The 18178-nt window shown below is 49.8% G+C and overlaps 1 protein-coding gene across 2 annotated transcripts in view; it reads right to left on the bottom strand.

The window, feature by feature from the left end:
• The window catches only part of rasgrf1 (Ras protein specific guanine nucleotide releasing factor 1), a 102068-nt gene that overhangs the window by 31308 nt on the left and 52582 nt on the right, over positions 1-18178 (bottom strand). For both annotated transcript variants that reach the window (XM_043677099.2, XM_043677100.2), the window contains exons 8-10: positions 4248-4357; positions 2159-2277; positions 1718-1878 (exon numbers count right to left, since the gene is read on the bottom strand). In XM_043677099.2, coding sequence (XP_043533034.1) covers positions 1718-1878; positions 2159-2277; positions 4248-4357 — 390 coding nt within the window. The remainder of the gene's footprint in view (positions 1-1717; positions 1879-2158; positions 2278-4247; positions 4358-18178) is intronic.

Below are 18178 nucleotides of genomic sequence, written 5' to 3'. Positions count from 1 at the left end.
GCCCAGCATTGGAGACACAGCTGGGGAGACGAAATGTTACAGGGATGTGTGAAGTGATGCACTTCAGGAGGAAGAATGGAGAGAGACAATATAAACCAAATGGTGCAATGTTAAAAGGGGCTGCAGCAGGAGCGAGCTCAGCAATCCTGTCTGTAAACTGGTGAAGATAGTGATAAGCCCAACCTCTTTAGTGGGTACATACTTTCTCTGATAAAGAATACAAGTCACAGAAATGAGAAAAGGCTTCAAGTTCAATTTGAATCATAGAATCCCCACAGTGTGGATGGGGACCATTCAGCCCATCAAGTCCACACCAACTCTTCAAAGAGCATCCTACCCAAACCCACCCCCCTTACCCTATAACACTGCATTTCCCATGGCTAACCCACCTAGCCTGCATATCCTTGGACACAATTTAGCATGGCCAATTCATCTGACCTGCACATCTCTGGACTGTGGGAGGAAACTGAGTTCCCCCCACACAGACACTGGGAGAACGTGCAAACTCCACATAGACAGTCACCCGAGGGTAGTATTGAACCTGGCACTGAAAGGCAGCAGTGTTAATCACTGAGCCATCGTGCCGTCAACTAGTTGTTGGATTACCTGATAGTGAACTAGCAAAACAAAATATGCTGTGGTTAGCTGGAGGTCCCTATGGTTAAGGAGAAACTCAATCAGTCAGTATTCCTGAGGGATAAACAGCTCTCATCCACTGGAGAGGAGGCGATTACAGAGGAGGGAAGCCAGGAGCTGCACCTCAGTGAGAGTCAGCATCACTAGGGGGAGCAGACTGCGTGTGCTCTGTGTAAACTGCAGGGAGACAGTGCCAGGCGTTGGGGTCTGAATGCACCGCACGATGGAAGCAAGTTGTGGACCAAAGGAAATCAAGTCAATATTGAGCTGTGGGACAGAATCCCAGAGGGCAGTGCACACTTCCAGAAAAGGGGAGAATGGAAAAGAAATGGGGGAGGGCGAGATGCAACCCTGTGAAGGACAGTCTCTCACACACCCTGCACATATTCCACACAATACAGTGACCAGGAACTCTGTCACAGCCTCTCAATTTCCCTTAAGCCTCCCAACCAGCCTCCCCAATGGTCAGAGACACTTCACCCAGAGAGCCAGTGGTGGATACTCCTTGCTGTTTCTGATATGCTCACAGCTTTACTGTCAAACAGAATTGATAAAGGGAAAACAAAACAACTGTGAGAACGGTACGGTAGACAGATCCCCGAGCGGGGCAACTGGATGTTTTGCTCACATCAACATCAGAGATTGAGAGGGATTGGTAACCAGAGATCACAGAGCTAAGGCAATTGGCAAAAGGACCTGAGGCAAGATGAAAGAGCTGTGGAAACACATTGTGTTGTAACTTTCAGAGAGGAATTGGATAAACACTTGCAAAAGGAAAATTGTGTATGGCTGTGGAGAAGGAAACGGGGTGTAAGTGGTGATGTTGTCACAGAGCTTGCCCAGCCATGAAGGAGCTGGATTGCCTCTGTCTGCTGCAGCATTGTCTAATTGTCTGAACTGGAATGGTGGAGAAGTGAAAGGTTTGAACTGAGAAGGGCTGAATTGCTTAGTTTGTCTTTGCTGGCTTCTCTCTCTCTCTCTTATTCCAATGCAGAGACTGCCACATCATTTCTAGACTTTTATTAAATGCCTGAAACCGTGGGTCTGAGTGGAACAGTGTGGGAGGGGGGGGGTCACTTACTTTTGTTAAATGGAGTTTTCCACCTGATCCTCTGGTGCATATTATCAAGTGTTTGGAGAACAGAAAACATTGCTTTTCTCCTTCCTTTCTCAGGGATAGCGATCCCAATCGGCCTCGGGTAATTTTCCCTTTTTCAGTCATTGGTATTTGGATAAGTGACCCTGGTCAAAGAAAAAAAAAATCAGGTCGTTATTGGGAGAAAAATGTCGTTGTCAAGGTGAAATTGAGTACAAGATTTAGAATTTGCTTTATCACCTCTTAAAACTGTTGAATCTTATCATAGCAGAAACCCATCAGTAGGTATTCATATGGAATGAGTCTGAAGGAGAGATGATGTGCTGGGATCTCCACAAACCAAGCCAACAGCAGTTACCTACCCATCAAGGAACAAAACCCATCATCAAATCTCACCAAGACACAACCCCAGCAATCTCATGTTACCTTGTCGTACAAAGGTCTGGCTGGTGTCCAGGAGGATCTCACATCCCTCCACTATCATCCGTTCAATGGCAAGGTTCTTCCGAATATTTTCTGTCTCACTGACTTCATCGTGCATTATTCTGAAGGAGAGTGTCAACAGGTGAATCCTCACTGACAAACTCTCACATCTAACAACACTTCACAACGAGACAGTGTTCAAACTCCATTCACTATCTATTCACAAACTCTATTCACTGTCAACAATCATAAAATCCAAACAGGTTTGTGTCAGAATGTGGTCCCTGGTGGGTAAGCCGTTTTCGACAGTCTGGCAGTTTCAGCTTTAATCCTTGACTCTGCTGAGGTTGGCCATTTCACTCAGAGCTGGGAGAGGCTGCTACAAGGGAATACAGCAACTGCTCAGCTGCAAAGGGGGAAATAGTTTCAGATTCGTGACCCTGAACATGATCCCCCCATCTCTGTTTGAGGTGCAGTGAATAAAAGAAGAGATCTTTGTGGAATAGCCAGTCTGCATTCAGCATCACTTCAGAATGGCAGCTGGCATGTTGGCATGGCAACCAGAAATGAAGAGGAATCAACTCCCCCTGAGGGAGGGGGAGGCGTGGGGAGGGGTATGGTGATTTGGAGAGAGGCTGAAGGCAGGGGGAGAGACAGAATCACAGAATCCCTACAGTGCAGAGGCAGACCACTGAGCCCACCCATCCATCCATACCAACCCTCCAAAGAGGATCCCACCCAATCACTGTAACCCGGCATTTCCCATGGCTAGCCCACCTAGCCTACACATCCATGAACACTATGGGGCAATTCAGCGTGGCCAATCCACCTAACCTGCACATCTTTGGACTATGGGAGGAAACTGGAGCACCCGGAGGAAACCCACGCAGACACGGGGAGAATGTGCAAACTCCACACAGACAGTCGCCCAGGTCCATGGTGCTGTGAGGCAGCAGTGCTAACCACTGAGCCGCCCTGAACTGTGAAAATTGGTGATGCACTTTTGGGGGGACATGAAGGATATGTGAGGATGCAGAAAATGTTAACAAGAAAGAATTGTGGGATGGAAAACTTCAATTATTCAGATGGTTGGAAACGTTGGGACTATTTTCCTTGGGGAAGGTAAGAGGAAGTGTTGAAATTTGAAGGTTCTGGACGGAGTTATTTGGGAAGAACCTGTTCCCAATAGTGAAAGGATCAAAACTAAAAGGGCCCAAATCTAAAACAACTGGCAAAAGAAGCAAAGACAACAAGTAAAATTGTTTGCATGCAGCAGGTGTTCAGGATGGGAATCCACTCCGTGTGTGCGGTGGATCTGGCTCAGACAAAAAGGGAATTAGCTGGTTCTCAGTAAAAGGAGCAATGTTCAGGGTTACAGGGAGAATGCACATGAATAGCTCAAGGTGAATTGCTCATTCAGATAGAGAAGAGATCACGGGCTGAACATTTTCTTTCTGTATTGTAACAAATCCGTGATTCTGTTATTTGGACGGTTCTTCCCCAGATGCCTTCTCACTCAGTGACAGGTTTCAGAAGTGACTGATGCTGGGGGGCAGTTTTCCTTTCATGTCCTGAGCCCTGCTGTGATGGAGCAGTGCGCTGATTTTCAGATTTATCCTGAGCTGTCATGATGAAGGTTCCCTCATCTGGAGCCACAATAGGAAGGCAGCAGCTCAGCAGCTTCTGGTCTGTCTTGTTGCACGTGTACAACAGACAAAGGAAGCAACACTGATCCATCACCAGGCATCAGGAGCACCACTTTGTTAAGTCCTTTACATTCATTCCTTTACAATTCCTTCTCCTGGCATCACATTTGTAATTTCTCTTCTATTGTGTTTTGCTTTACCTTTCTGAATCATTCCAATTGGTCTTGTCCATTTGAACTACAATTTTTATTTGCTAAGAGACACATTCTCTGCTGCAGGTCTGTCTGACACCATGCATGATTGAAAAGCATAATAAACACGTGATAAACTCTGGGTTTAAAACACCAAGCATCTCAAGTCGAATCACAGAGATTGCTGATGGACAATGAATTGAAACTCCTAGCAGGGGCCAGCACTACTCCATTCTGCTGTGCTGGGCTACTAACCGTGAAAGTTCCTCCAGTTTGGACTTGGCATACTCCAAGCTCTTCCTCTCCACATGTTCATGAGGCGTGTGGGCCAGCAGTTCGTGCAGCGTCAGGATGTACCTGGGGATCTGGCACAGAAAGGAAGAGAAACCAGTTTAGATTACATTAGATTACGTTACAGTGTGGAAACAGGCCCTTCAGCCCAACAAGTCCACACCGACCCGCCGAAGCGCAACCCACCCATACCCCTACATTTACCCCTTACCTGACACTAGGGTCAATTTAGCATGGCCAATTCACCTAACCTGCACATTTTCTTTTTGGAATGTGGGAGGAAACCGGAGCACCCGGAGGAAACCCACACAGACACGGGGAGAATGTGCAAACTCCACACAATCAGTCGCCTGAGGTGGGAATTGAATCCGGGTCTCTGGCGCTGTGAGGCAGCAGTGCTAACCACTGTGCCACCGTGCCGCCCAATTTTAGGGATTGGGTTCGAAAAAGCGAGCTCACTTTAAAGGAATGTAAGACCTAGGAGCAGGAGTAGACTGTCTGGCCCATCGAGCCCGCCCCGCCATTCAATAAGATCATGGCTGACCTTCTCATAGACTCAGCTCCACTTACCCGCCTGCTCACCATCACCCTTAATTCCTTTTCTGTTCAAAAATCTCTTTGCCCTAAAAACATTCAACAAGGTAGCCTTTCCATGATGAACCAGGTTTTGGAAGTGGACAAGGAAGCTCCAAGGAAGCTCCTCTGACTTGGGAGTGAAATTGGTTGTAACACATCACACTTGATAATGAATTAACACCTTAGTGTTACTGGGCATAATAAAGTTGCCTGTCCCTAACTTTAACCATTGTTAGTTCCACACAAAATCAGACTGGGTGTAAAACTCATGTTGCTGAATCCTACATTGATTTTGTTTCGGCTCTCTAAGGGTTGTGTTCAGTTTTCTGGAAGGATTCTTGCAGCTTAGTGAGTTTTCTCACTGTATCTCACCAAACTCACCTCATTGATTACCTACCCTGCCCCTCTGACAGCCCTCTCACCAGAGTTTCACCTGATGTTACCATGTGCTGGTGCAACATTGAACAACATGCAATTCCATGGATACCCACTGAAGGACCAGTACTCCTTGTGAGTGTACCATCTTTCGAAGGCTAATGGGCACTCAGACAAGTATTGGCAATCTGGGATTCACCCTCACTTCAAGGCCATACATCCTACTGCTCACAGCTGGCATGGCTGACACTCCCTCATACAGGTAAAAACAATGACTGCAGATGCTGGAAACCAGATTCTGGATCAGTGGTGCTGGAAGAGCACAGCAATTCAGGCAGCATCCGAGGTCTTTGGCAAAATCGACGTTTCGGGCAAAAGCCCTTCATCAGGAATAAAGGCAGAAAGTCTGAAGCATGGAGAGATAAGCTAGAGGAGGGTGGGGGTGGGGAGAGAGTAGCATAGAGTACAATAGGTCAGTGGGGGAGGAGATAAAGGTGATAGGTCAGGGAAAAGGGGGTGGAGTGGATAGGTGGAAAAGGAGCTGGGCAGGTCGGACAAGTCCGGACAAGTTGAGTTGCAGAAGGTTAGAAGCTAGGATGAGGTGGGGGAAGGGGAAATGAGGAAACTGTTGAAATCCACATTTATGCCCTGGGGTTGAAGTGTTCCGAGGCGGAAGATGAGGCGTTCTTCCTCCAGGCGTCTGGTGGTGAGGGAGCGGCGGTGGAGGAGGCCCAGCACCTCCATATCCTCGGCAGAGTGGGAGGGGGAGTTGAAATGTTGAGCCACTGGCCGATTTGGTTGATTGATGCGGGTGTCTCTGAGATGTTCCCTAAAGCGCTCTGCTAGGAGGCGCCCAGTCTCCCCAATGTAGAGGAGACCGCATCGGGAGCAACGGATACAATAGATGATATTAGTGGATGTGCAGGTAAAACTTTGATGGATGTGGAAGGCTCCTTTAGGGCCTTGGATGGAGGTGAGGGAGGAGGTGTGGGCACAGGTTTTACAGTTCCTGCGGTGGCAGGGGAAAGTGCCAGGATGGGAGGGTGGGTCGTAGGGGGGCGTGGACCTGACCAGGTAGTCACGGAGGGAACGGTCTTTGCGGAAGGCGGAGAGGGGTGGGGAGGGAAATATATCCCTGGTGGTGGGGTCTGTTTGGAGGTGGCGGAAATGTCGGCGGATGATTTGGTTTATGCGAAGGTTGGTAGGGTGGAAGGTGAGCACCAGGGGCGTTCTGTCCTTGTTGCGGTTGGAGGGGTTGGGTCTGAGGGCGGAGGTGCGGGATGTGGATGAGATGCGTTGGAGGGCATCTTTAACCACGTGGGAAGGGAAATTGCGGTCTCTAAAGAAGGAGGCCATCTGGTGTGTTCTATGGTGGAACCGCTCCTCCTGGGAGCAGATACGGCGGAGGCGGAGGAATTGGGAATACGGGATGGCATTTTTGCAAGAGGTAGAGTGGGAAGAGGTGTAATCCAGGTAGCTGTGGGAGTCGGTGGGTTTGTAGAAAATGTCAGTGTCAAGTCGGTCGTCACTGATGGAGATGGAGAGGTCCAGGAAGGGGAGGGAGGTGTCAGAGATGGTCCAGGTAAATTTAAGGTCAGGGTGGAATGTGTTGGTGAAGTTGATGAATTGCTCAACCTCCTCGCGGGAGCACGAGGTGGCGCCAATGCAGTCATCAATGTAGCGGAGGAAGAGGTGGGGAGTGGTGCCGGTGTAACTACGGAAGATCAACTGCTCTACGTAGCCAACAAAGAGACAGGCATAGCTGGGGCCCATACGTGTGCCCATGGCTACCCCTTTGGTCTGGAGGAAGTGGGAGGATTCAAAGGAGAAATTGTTAAGTGTGAGGACCAGTTCAGCCAAACGAATGAGAGTGTCGGTGGAAGGGTACTGTTGGGAACGTCTGGAGAGGAAAAAACGGAGGGCTTGGAGGCCCTGGTCATGGCGGATGGAGGTGTAGAGGGATTGGATATCCATGGTGAAGATGAGGCGTTGGGGGCCAGGGAAACGGAAGTCTTGGAGGAGGTGGAGGGCGTGGGTGGTGTCTCGAACATATGTGGGGAGTTCCTGGACTAGGGGGGATAGGACAGTGTCGAGGTAGGTAGAGATGAGTTCAGTGGGGCAGGAGCATGCTGAGACAATGGGTCGGCCAGGGTGGTCAGGCTTGTGGATCTTGGGAAGGAGGTAGAACCGGGCAGTGCGGGGTTCCCGGACTATGAGGTTGGAAGCTGTTGGTGGGAGATCTCCTGAGGTGATGAGGTTCTGTATGGTCTGGGAGATGATAGTTTGGTGATGGGGGGTGGGGTCATGGTCAAGGGGGCGGTAGGAAGAGGTGTCTTCGAGTTGGCGTTTGGCTTCAGCGGTGTAGAGGTCAGTGCGCCAGACTACCACTGCGCCACCTTTATCTGCTGGCTTGATGGTGAGGTCAGGATTGGAGCAGAGGGATTGGAGGGCCGCGCGTTGTGAGGGTGAGAGGTTGGAGTGGGGGAGCGGGGTCGACAGGTTGAGGCGGTTAATGTCCCGACGGCAGTTGGAAATGAAGAGGTCGAGGGCAGGTAATAGGCCAGCGCGGGGTGTCCAGGTGGATGCAGTGTGTTGGAGGTGGGCGAAGGGGTCCTCGGAAGGTGGGCGGGAATCCTGATTGTGAAAGTAAGCTCGGAGGCGGAGGCGACGGAAGAATTGTTCGATGTCACGGCGTGTATTAAATTCATTGATGCGTGGACGGAGGGGGACAAAGGTGAGTCCTTTGCTGAGGACTGATCGTTCGTCCTCCGTGAGGGGGAGGTCTGGGGGGATGGTGAAAACTCGGCAGGGCTGGGAGCTGGGATCTGGTGTGGGTGTAGAGCTGGGAGTGGGGTCGGAGCCAGTACCTGGAGTGGGTGTGATGGTGGGGGGAATGGGGGTAGAGTCATGAGCAGGGGTAGTGTTCCCCTCGGGGTTCTGGGGGGTGGGGATGGTGACAGTGGGGTCTGTGGGGGGCGTGTCAGCAGAATGCAGGTGAGTGGCGCTGGTGGGGGCAGAGGTGGTGGCAGACATGGCAGTAGGGGTGGCGGAAGTCACTGAGCGTGTGGCATCAGCGATGATGTGAGGGCCGGAAGTGGCTGTGGGAGTGGCCATGATGGGGGCAGAAGTGACATCATCAATCAGCGTGGGGGTGGTAGCTGCATCAGCCGCATGGCTAATGGTGTTTCCGAGGCCAGGGGAATCTTCTGGAATGTTTGAGGAGCGCTGGTTATGGAGGTGGGTCTCCTCTACATTGGGGAGACTGGGCGCCTCCTAGCAGAGCGCTTTAGGGAACATCTCAGAGACACCCGCATCAATCAACCAAATCGGCCAGTGGCTCAACATTTCAACTCCCCCTCCCACTCTGCCGAGGATATGGAGGTGCTGGGCCTCCTCCACCGCCGCTCCCTCACCACCAGACGCCTGGAGGAAGAACGCCTCATCTTCCGCCTCGGAACACTTCAACCCCAGGGCATAAATGTGGATTTCAACAGTTTCCTCATTTCCCCTTCCCCCACCTCATCCTAGCTTCTAACCTTCTGCAACTCAACTTGTCCGGACTTGTCCGACCTGCCCAGCTCCTTTTCCACCTATCCACTCCACCCCCTTTTCCCTGACCTATCACCTTTATCTCCTCCCCCACTGACCTATTGTACTCTATGCTACTCTCTCCCCACCCCCACCCTCCTCTAGCTTATCTCTCCATGCTTCAGACTTTCTGCCTTTATTCCTGATGAAGGGCTTTTGCCCGAAACGTCGATTTTGCCAAAGACCTCGGATGCTGCCTGAATTGCTGTGCTCTTCCAGCACCACTGATCCAGAATCTGGTTTCCAGCATCTGCAGTCATTGTTTTTACCTCGTTGATTTTAACCCTACTGCGAATCCTCTTGCAAGGATGCCTGCCTTGAAGAAGTTTTCCTCCTCTCTCTACAAGAATCTCAGGGAGTCTCTCTCTCACTGCAACTCCCAGGTCATTTCCTCAGCCCTGAAGCTCTTCAACCAAGTTCTGAAACAAACTCGCTATCACAGCCACATTTGCTTCCTCAGTGCCTGTCTCCGTAACCACCTCATCCCACACGGACTCCGGACCACCTTTAAACCAGCAGAGTTCGGACCCGAACAGGACAAACAGTACAGACTACAGATTCAAAAACACCAGCAACAGTTCTCCTTCAAGATCCTCCGCTCCACGCTTGCAGCAATGCGCCGGCACCTAACCTCTCTACAGTCTGCCCTGCCTCAGCTGAGGGCCACACTCTCTCAGAATTGCAAAGGACCCACTCTGTACTACATCCTCAGGAGAATCCATACTCTCAACAAACAGTATTTCAATTCCATCTCAAACATCAAAAACTGTAAGTACAACAAACTTTTATCTACCCACCTCCATAACCAGCGCTCCTCAAACATTCCAGAAGATTCCCCTGGCCTCGGAAACACCATTAGCCATGCGGCTGATGCAGCTACCACCCCCACGCTGATTGATGATGTCACTTCTGCCCCCATCATGGCCACTCCCACAGCCACTTCCGGCCCTCACATCATCGCTGATGCCACACGCTCAGTGACTTCCGCCACCCCTACTGCCATGTCTGCCACCACCTCTGCCCCCACCAGCGCCACTCACCTGCATTCTGCTGACACGCCCCCCACAGACCCCACTGTCACCATCCCCACCCCCCAGAACCCCGAGGGGAACACTACCCCTGCTCATGACTCTACCCCCATTCCCCCCACCATCACACCCACTCCAGGTACTGGCTCCGACCCCACTCCCAGCTCTACACCCACACCAGATCCCAGCTCCCAGCCCTGCCGAGTTTTCACCATCCCCCCAGACCTCCCCCTCACGGAGGACGAACGATCAGTCCTCAGCAAAGGACTCACCTTTGTCCCCCTCCGTCCACGCATCAATGAATTTAATACACGCCGTGACATCGAACAATTCTTCCGTCGCCTCCGCCTCCGAGCTTACTTTCACAATCAGGATTCCCGCCCACCTTCCGAGGACCCCTTCGCCCACCTCCAACACACTGCATCCACCTGGACACCCCGCGCTGGCCTATTACCTGCCCTCGACCTCTTCATTTCCAACTGCCGTCGGGACATTAACCGCCTCAACCTGTCGACCCCGCTCCCCCACTCCAACCTCTCACCCTCACAACGCGCGGCCCTCCAATCCCTCTGCTCCAATCCTGACCTCACCATCAAGCCAGCAGATAAAGGTGGCGCAGTGGTAGTCTGGCGCACTGACCTCTACACCGCTGAAGCCAAACGCCAACTCGAAGACACCTCTTCCTACCGCCCCCTTGACCATGACCCCACCCCCCATCACCAAACTATCATCTCCCAGACCATACAGAACCTCATCACCTCAGGAGATCTCCCACCAACAGCTTCCAACCTCATAGTCCGGGAACCCCGCACTGCCCGGTTCTACCTCCTTCCCAAGATCCACAAGCCTGACCACCCTGGCCGACCCATTGTCTCAGCATGCTCCTGCCCCACTGAACTCATCTCTACCTACCTCGACACTGTCCTATCCCCCCTAGTCCAGGAACTCCCCACATATGTTCGAGACACCACCCACGCCCTCCACCTCCTCCAAGACTTCCGTTTCCCTGGCCCCCAACGCCTCATCTTCACCATGGATATCCAATCCCTCTACACCTCCATCCGCCATGACCAGGGCCTCCAAGCCCTCCGTTTTTTCCTCTCCAGACGTTCCCAACAGTACCCTTCCACCGACACTCTCATTCGTTTGGCTGAACTGGTCCTCACACTTAACAATTTCTCCTTTGAATCCTCCCACTTCCTCCAGACCAAAGGGGTAGCCATGGGCACACGTATGGGCCCCAGCTATGCCTGTCTCTTTGTTGGCTACGTAGAGCAGTTGATCTTCCGTAGTTACACCGGCACCACTCCCCACCTCTTCCTCCGCTACATTGATGACTGCATTGGCGCCACCTCGTGCTCCCGCGAGGAGGTTGAGCAATTCATCAACTTCACCAACACATTCCACCCTGACCTTAAATTTACCTGGACCATCTCTGACACCTCCCTCCCCTTCCTGGACCTCTCCATCTCCATCAGTGACGACCGACTTGACACTGACATTTTCTACAAACCCACCGACTCCCACAGCTACCTGGATTACACCTCTTCCCACTCTACCTCTTGCAAAAATGCCATCCCGTATTCCCAATTCCTCCGCCTCCGCCGTATCTGCTCCCAGGAGGAGCGGTTCCACCATAGAACACACCAGATGGCCTCCTTCTTTAGAGACCGCAATTTCCCTTCCCACGTGGTTAAAGATGCCCTCCAACGCATCTCATCCACATCCCGCACCTCCGCCCTCAGACCCAACCCCTCCAACCGCAACAAGGACAGAACGCCCCTGGTGCTCACCTTCCACCCTACCAACCTTCGCATAAACCAAATCATCCGCCGACATTTCCGCCACCTCCAAACAGACCCCACCACCAGGGATATATTTCCCTCCCCACCCCTCTCCGCCTTCCGCAAAGACCGTTCCCTCCGTGACTACCTGGTCAGGTCCACGCCCCCCTACGACCCACCCTCCCATCCTGGCACTTTCCCCTGCCACCGCAGGAACTGTAAAACCTGTGCCCACACCTCCTCCCTCACCTCCATCCAAGGCCCTAAAGGAGCCTTCCACATCCATCAAAGTTTTACCTGCACATCCACTAATATCATCTATTGTATCCGTTGCTCCCGATGCGGTCTCCTCTACATTGGGGAGACTGGGCGCCTCCTAGCAGAGCGCTTTAGGGAACATCTCAGAGACACCCGCATCAATCAACCAAATCGGCCAGTGGCTCAACATTTCAACTCCCCCTCCCACTCTGCCGAGGATATGGAGGTGCTGGGCCTCCTCCACCGCCGCTCCCTCACCACCAGACGCCTGGAGGAAGAACGCCTCATCTTCCGCCTCGGAACACTTCAACCCCAGGGCATAAATGTGGATTTCAACAGTTTCCTCATTTCCCCTTCCCCCACCTCATCCTAGCTTCTAACCTTCTGCAACTCAACTTGTCCGGACTTGTCCGACCTGCCCAGCTCCTTTTCCACCTATCCACTCCACCCCCTTTTCCCTGACCTATCACCTTTATCTCCTCCCCCACTGACCTATTGTACTCTATGCTACTCTCTCCCCACCCCCACCCTCCTCTAGCTTATCTCTCCATGCTTCAGACTTTCTGCCTTTATTCCTGATGAAGGGCTTTTGCCCGAAACGTCGATTTTGCCAAAGACCTCGGATGCTGCCTGAATTGCTGTGCTCTTCCAGCACCACTGATCCAGAATCCACTCCCTCATACATCCAACCACATCCTCTCTCCCTAGTCACTGTGTAACCATGACACATCGTCTGTTGGTCTGTAGTTACATCTTAAGTGAACACACTCTATCCCAGTGTTACTCTGTCCCCAGTTTCCACTGTAGACCCACCATTTGCCACAGCCTGGTACGGGATCACCACATTCAGGCAAGGGATCTGACAAATACAAACATGAGCTTTATTTACAGGCAGGACAATTAGACACAAATAAAATGAGCAGAGGTTGAAGTTTGCCCCCACCCCCCCCCACAGTGCAGACCAAATGTTGGCATTGTGACCAGTGACTGTTTTATAGCCCATTGTTACCTGCTACACCCAGCTCCCATTGACTGGAAGCAGATATCGATGAGGTTTTGTCTGGTTGTGACTCTGACACGGTTGGGCTGTGCCCCGGACAAGGGGAGCTTCCTCCTCCCACTGTCCTGATCCCCCTCCTCGGGACACTACTCTCACCCCCCCCAGTACATCATTGGTTTAGTGATACTGTACCCCACACAAGGGCTAAGCACATTCCTTGTCCTGACAGAGACACACACAGCACCCTACACCTCTGCCCCTCCATCCAATCCCAATAACCAAGGCCATGTCTCCATCATTCATTCAGCTTCCAGCTCGGTGAAGGGGTGGTGCTGAATGAGCCCCCAACACATCACATCAGAAAGAGATTGAGCCTGCTGTGCTCTTCGCCCTCTCACAATCCAGACCCACATCAGTCCTTCAGTCTCCCACTGTCTTCAGTGCAAGCCATTGTTAAAATTACAGAACAGGTGATGGAGTGATGGGTCTGCCCCTTCCACAGCACCCCCCCACCCGGAGGTTGCATGAATAATGTTTTAGCATTGGCCAGCATTAACCCCTTTTCAACTCATTGTTACTAACTCAAGCATCTTTGAGATATTCAATTCACAGCCATCAATGGCCTCTGAGCAGCATCTAACTTGCAAAGCACCTTCCCTCTGCATTCACAACAAACAGGTGAAGAAATGGTTGCAGATTAAACCTCGTTGAGTTTTGCAAATAGCCATTTCATGTCTTTGTTGTTTCAATCTCCCAGCACCCAGCAAACATGGATCTCTCACTTTCAGCCATCAAACTTACACTGATACTAACACCTCCTGCCTGAGCCATTTTCTAATTACGCTTTACGTTAGAGAAAGTGATGCCAGGGAACACAACTCACACCTGCCAGCCCCTGACTCTGCCTGGCCACTGTTTATCCCCCACCCCAATCACCCATGTCCCCTCTGACCTCACACGACCACGACACGCATTTACATCTGTTCCACCCCCTCTGTGAAGACTCACCACATTGAACTTTGCCCCTAACTGTCCTCTCTGCCCCCTGAACCCTGACATTATACCTTTATGATTCCCCCTTGCTGCCTATCACTCTCCTGTGTCCCACTGACATACCAGCTTGCAAGGTACCTGCTCGGATTTCCGTGCTGAGATATTTTCAAGTCCAGCTTGCTTGGTAAGACATTTTAACAAGCAATATTCCCTTTAATTGGCAACTCATTGTTACCATGCCAGAAATCGCCACACCACTTAAAAAACAAACTTTAAAAAATTCAGTCTTCAAACACGGACATCACTGGCTGGGCCCAGCATTTATTGCCCCTCCCCAGTTGCCCTTGAGAAGGTGAGGGTGAGCTGCCTTCTTGAACTGCTGCAGACCATCTGCTGTGGGTAGATCCACAATGCCCTTAGAGACGGAATTCCAGGATTTTGACCTAGTGACAATGAATATTCCCGGGTCAAAATGGTGAGTAACTTAGAGAGATAGTTGCATTCCCATGTATCTGCTGCTCTTGTTCATAGAATCCCAACAGGCAATTCAGCCCAACGAGTCCACACTGCCCCTCCGAAGAGGGTCCCACCCAGACGCAATCACCCACCCTATACTTGTAACCCTGCATTTGCCATGGCTAACAATCTAACGTACACATGCCTGAACACTGTGGGGAATTTAGGATGGCCAATCCACCTAACTTGTATATCTAAATGCAAGTGGCATGGGTTTAGAAGGTGCTGTCTGAGGATCTTTGGTGAATTTCTGCAGTGCATCTTGTGGATAGTACACTCTGCTGCTACTGAGCATCGGTGGTGGAGGGAGTGGGTGTTTGTGGATGTGGTGCCAATCAAGCAGGCTGCTTTGTCCTGGATGGTGTTAAGCTTCTTGAGTATTGTTGAAGCTGCCCCCATCCAGGCAAGTGGGGTATATTCCATCAGATTTGTGTCTTGTGAATGACAGACAGGCACTAGAAAGTCAGGAGGTGAATTACTTGCTACAGTATCCCTGGCCTCTGACCTGCTCTTGTAGCCACTATATTTATACAGCCACTCCAGTTTCTAGTTACAGATAATTCCCAGGATGTTGATACTAGAGTTTCAATTATGGTAACAACATTGAATTTCAAGGGGTGCTGGTTAGATTGTATCTTTTCAGAGACGGTCATTGCCTGGTATTTGTGTGATGTGAATGTTAGAGCGTAGAACATAGAACAGTACAGCACAGAACAGGCCCTTCAGCCCACGATGTTGTGCCGACCATTGATCCTCATGTAAGGTAAACCTAATGTACGAACCTTCAAATTTCTGTGACCATATGCATGTCCAGCAGTCTCTTAAATGTCCCCAATGACCTCGCTTCCACAACTGCTGCTGACAATGCATTCCATGCTCTCACAACTCTCTGTGTAAAGAACCCGCCCCTGACATCCCCTCTATACTTTCCGCCAAACAGCTTAAAACTATGACCCCTCATGTTAACAATTTCTGCCCTGGGAAAAAGTCTCTGGCTATCAACTCTATCTATGCCTCTCATTATCTTGTACATCTCAATTAGGTCCCCTCTCTTCCTTCTTTTTCCAATGAAATAAGTCTGAGCTCAGTCAACTTCTTTTCTTGCTACTTTTCAGCTCATGCCTGGATATTGTCTTGGTCATGTTGCATTTGAACACAGACTGCTTCAGTATCTGAGGAGTCACGAATGATGCTGAATTAAAGATGGGGTGAGATGCTATTGATGTGGTCATGGGTCTCACTGCACAATTAGCCCAATTCTGGCATGAATCGAACTAGACCCTACAATACTCAGACATTGCTCAATTTCACCACCCCCTGGTGTATTAAATTTATTGATACTGTAAACATGTCTTGTTTCTCTCAACATACATTCTATGTTTTGATGATCAGATGGTCTCACGCAATTCATGGGTCAAGGAGAAGTGGTTGGGGTTGCTGGAAATGTCAATGCTGTTATTGTGTACAAAGGTTGACCTTAACTGTTTTAGGAGTTTGCCAACCATTATTTACCTGGTTAGCGTCTCTTTTGGCTACAGTTACCATAAACTAGTACTAATCCTGACATGGCTATCAAAAGTTAACAATCATACAACACCAGGTTAAAGTCCAACAGGTTTATTTGGAAGTACAAGCTTTTGGAGCACTGTTCCTTTGTCAGGTGGCTAGTGCAGCAGGATCATGGGACACAGAATTTATAGCAAAAGATCAACATGTCATACAGCTGTTACTTTTACTATAAATTCTGTGTCCTATGATCCTGCCCCACTAGCTACCTGACAAAGGAGCAGCGCTCTGAAAGCTAGTGTGCTTCCAATTAAACCTGTTGGACTATAACCTGGTGTTGTGTGATTTTTAACTTTGTCCACCCCAGTCCAACACCAGCATCGCCAAATCATGGATATTGAAGGAATGAGACTTTGATTGTCACAGTTGATGATAAAGTTGTTACGAGTGTCATTCTATCTGAAAACTCTCCGATTACCTGAGATTTCCTTGGACTGAAAATATTTTTAAAAGAAAGAACAGATATTGGTCCCAAATGGTTACTTGTAATCATCTGACTAGGTTCATCCAAGCTCATGAAATTATCAACAAATAAAGATCAGCCTGGGCTGAAATTAACATCATTATTAAAGGCAATGAAATTCAGGTCTGTATCCCCTGGGTGATTCACACCATTTTGCAAGTTACATGTTAAAAATAGAAGGTTATCTGTGGAGTATTCAGCCTGGAAAAACAGGCAGCAGACTTCGGAATGTACAAATGGGCCTTAATCAACAATGCTTCAAAGCTGGAGAACACAGATAAAGAAAATATAAGGAAGAACTATTCTCTCTCAAACTAAAATTCAGTGACTGGTAAACAAAAACCACTGTTCATGAAAAAAACACAAGGTTTCCTGCATGTTTCATCACTCCGGAAGAAACAGGGTAACATCTCAATTATTGGGATTCAGGTTCCACACCCACAATTCAAGATCTCTTTAAAATCAGTTAAACCTGCAACTGCCTGTACCTTCCTGCATGTATTCACATCCTCCTCCCTTTTTAAGCTTATTACTTGTCATGTGTGTGTCTGTGTGCGTGTTTGTCTGTGTGCCTGTGTGTGTGTGTGCGCGCATCTGTGTGCATGCGGGTGTGTCTGTGTGCGTGCGTGTGTGTGTCTGTGTGCATGCGTGTGTGTGTCTGTGTGCATGCGTGTGTGTGTCTGTGTGCGTGCGGGTGTGTCTGTGTGCGTGCGTGTGTGTGTCTGTGTGCATGCGTGTGTGTGTCTGTGTGCATGCGTGTGTGTGCCTGTGTGCGTGCGTGTGTGTGCCTGTGTGTGTGCGTGTCTGTGTGTCTGTGTGCGTGTGTGTGTTTGTGTGTGTTAGCTATCATATTTTATTACTTTTTAAAAGTTTAAATGAGTAATACAATGCCATGCTCTTTCATTCAAGTAAACGCTGGAATTCGGTCTCCCTTATTGACTGGAGCGACTGGGCTTGTACACCCTTGCGTTTAGAAGACTGAGAGGGGGTCTGATTGAGACATATAAGATTATTAAAGGATTGGACACTCTAGAGGCAGGAAACATGTTTCCGCTGATGGGTGAGTGCCGAACCAGAGGACACAGCTTAAAAATACGGGGTAGACCATTTAGGACAGAGATGAGGAGAAACTTCTTCACCCAGAGAGTGGTGGGTGTGTGGGATGCTCTGCCCCAGAGGGCAGTGGAGGCCCAGTCTCTGGATTCATTTAAGAAAGAGTTGGATAGAGCTCTCAAAGATAGTGGAATCAAGGGTTATGGAGATAAGGCAGGAACAGGATACTGATTAAGGACGATCAGCCATGATCATATTGAATGGTGGTGCAGGCTCGAAGGGCAGAATGGCCTACTCCTGCACCTATTGTCTATTCTGGATTTCGTTAACTACAGTTTGATTGAAGGATATTGGTCTCATGATAAATGGAGAAAGTAAAATGTAAGAAAATATGTGATCATCCATTTTGTTAAGAAGAATAATTATTATCAAGATGATGAAAAGTTGCAGAGCTCTAGATGCAGAGGGATCTGGGAGTCCTTGTGCATGAATTACAAACAAGTTAGTACGTATACACAGCATGTAATTAGGAAAACTAATGGAAGAGAACATTTATCATGTTGGGAACTGAACACAAAGTAGGGAGGGTATGCTTCAATTATACAGGGCACTGGCGAGACCATACCGAGGTTACATTTGGATCAGCTGTGATCTTACTAAATGGCAGTGCAGGTGTGATGTTCTGAAATAGCTTC

Source organism: Chiloscyllium plagiosum, unplaced genomic scaffold (genome assembly GCF_037043375.1).
Source record: "Chiloscyllium plagiosum isolate Xiang-an unplaced genomic scaffold, Cpla_swu_hap1 HiC_scaffold_39, whole genome shotgun sequence".
Taxonomy (NCBI): domain Eukaryota; kingdom Metazoa; phylum Chordata; class Chondrichthyes; order Orectolobiformes; family Hemiscylliidae; genus Chiloscyllium; species Chiloscyllium plagiosum.
The sequence above is the reverse complement of the archived record's forward strand: the minus strand, read 5'-3'. Positions and strand labels throughout refer to the sequence as shown.